A 1,179-nucleotide genomic window follows, 5' to 3' on the forward strand; every position below is an offset into this window, starting at 1 on the left:
TACTTTTACTTAAGTACATTTTTTGAGTACTTTCTCCACCACTGACTGTTAATACTTACACCTCTGGCAGTTTGGGTCCCTTCAGGATGGTCCCACAAAGCCCTCTCACATAGCTGATGTCAACATTATGGAAGTTCTGGCCAGCCTAAACAAGAGCGAAGTAATACAGCTGGATTATTACCACAGTCTGTGGCTGTGTCACTTTCATCATGGGGAAAAAACACAGGAATAGTCTCACAGTCCAGGTGGTGTTGGCTTTGTTGATAAGGTGGATCAGTTCTGAGGAGAAGGGAGAGGGATTAGGTCGAGCCCAGGCAACGGACCCCGCCACCGCGACACAGAGCAGGAAGAAAGGATGCATCCTGAATAACAGATGGCATTATTAGTTAATGGGAGAAACATTATTAAAACACCTCAAATCATAAAAAGAAATATGATAATTGTAGCTGTAATTACACGCTATTTACTGTTCCAAGTGATGCTAGCTGTTATGCTTATTTTCTCTGATTAAAACCAGAAACATGTAGTTCATTTTATATAGGATGACACCATTTCAAAGAAGTCAATTACTGGATAACTTTCCAAACATTGAATTATTAAATTCTGAGACAAACCAGTGCTGTAAGTATTAATATGAATAAAAATTATTTCAATATCTACAATTCTAGTTACAAGAGCAAAAAAAGACATCTCAAATCAATGTCCTCCTACCTGAGTTGCTGTTTCAAAGTGGAAAGCTTCTCTTCACCGCTATTTTCGTTCCCGACAAAGGACAAGGTCTGTTGCGGTCCTTTATGTGAGCTGCAAAGTCATGGAATCACATGTTTATGCAATAAATGTATCATAAGTGTTTGTCTCATGTGACCTGAAAAACTCCAAAGGTTAACTATTGCTCTTGGAATTAGCACACAGGTGAGAATAAAAACTGAAATAAGCAAACCCATGCAAGTCCCTCTTTATTTTGAAATTGTATGGATCTCAGTCTTCTGCTTTAAAATCTATACCTCTGCTAAAAAAAAAATAAATAAATCATTAGTATTGTTGATTTACTTCTAAAGATAAAGCAAATCAAATATATTTTCATAAATCTCATGGAACAACAAAAACAAACAATAATTTGCTATAGCTTGCCTCGTAGTGGCCATGAGATTGAATGACGATCACCTGCCTTCCATAAAT

The 1,179-nt window shown here is 37.0% G+C and overlaps 1 protein-coding gene across 1 annotated transcript in view; it reads right to left on the reverse strand.

Annotated features, from left to right (window-relative positions):
* ctsbb (cathepsin Bb) overlaps window positions 1-820 on the reverse strand; it is a 7,819-nt gene extending 6,999 nt beyond the window's left edge. The window contains exons 1-3 of the mRNA XM_015048720.1: window positions 712-820; window positions 239-362; window positions 60-145 (exon numbers count right to left, since the gene is read on the reverse strand). Of these exons, the coding sequence (XP_014904206.1) occupies window positions 60-145; window positions 239-361 (209 nt within the window). The 5' untranslated portion in view covers window position 362; window positions 712-820. The remainder of the gene's footprint in view (window positions 1-59; window positions 146-238; window positions 363-711) is intronic.
* Window positions 821-1,179: the final 359 nt, after the last annotated feature.

This window comes from Poecilia latipinna, unplaced genomic scaffold, assembly GCF_001443285.1.
Source record: "Poecilia latipinna isolate Pla-1442-1.1 unplaced genomic scaffold, P_latipinna-1.0 Scaffold901, whole genome shotgun sequence".
Classification (NCBI taxonomy): domain Eukaryota; kingdom Metazoa; phylum Chordata; class Actinopteri; order Cyprinodontiformes; family Poeciliidae; genus Poecilia; species Poecilia latipinna.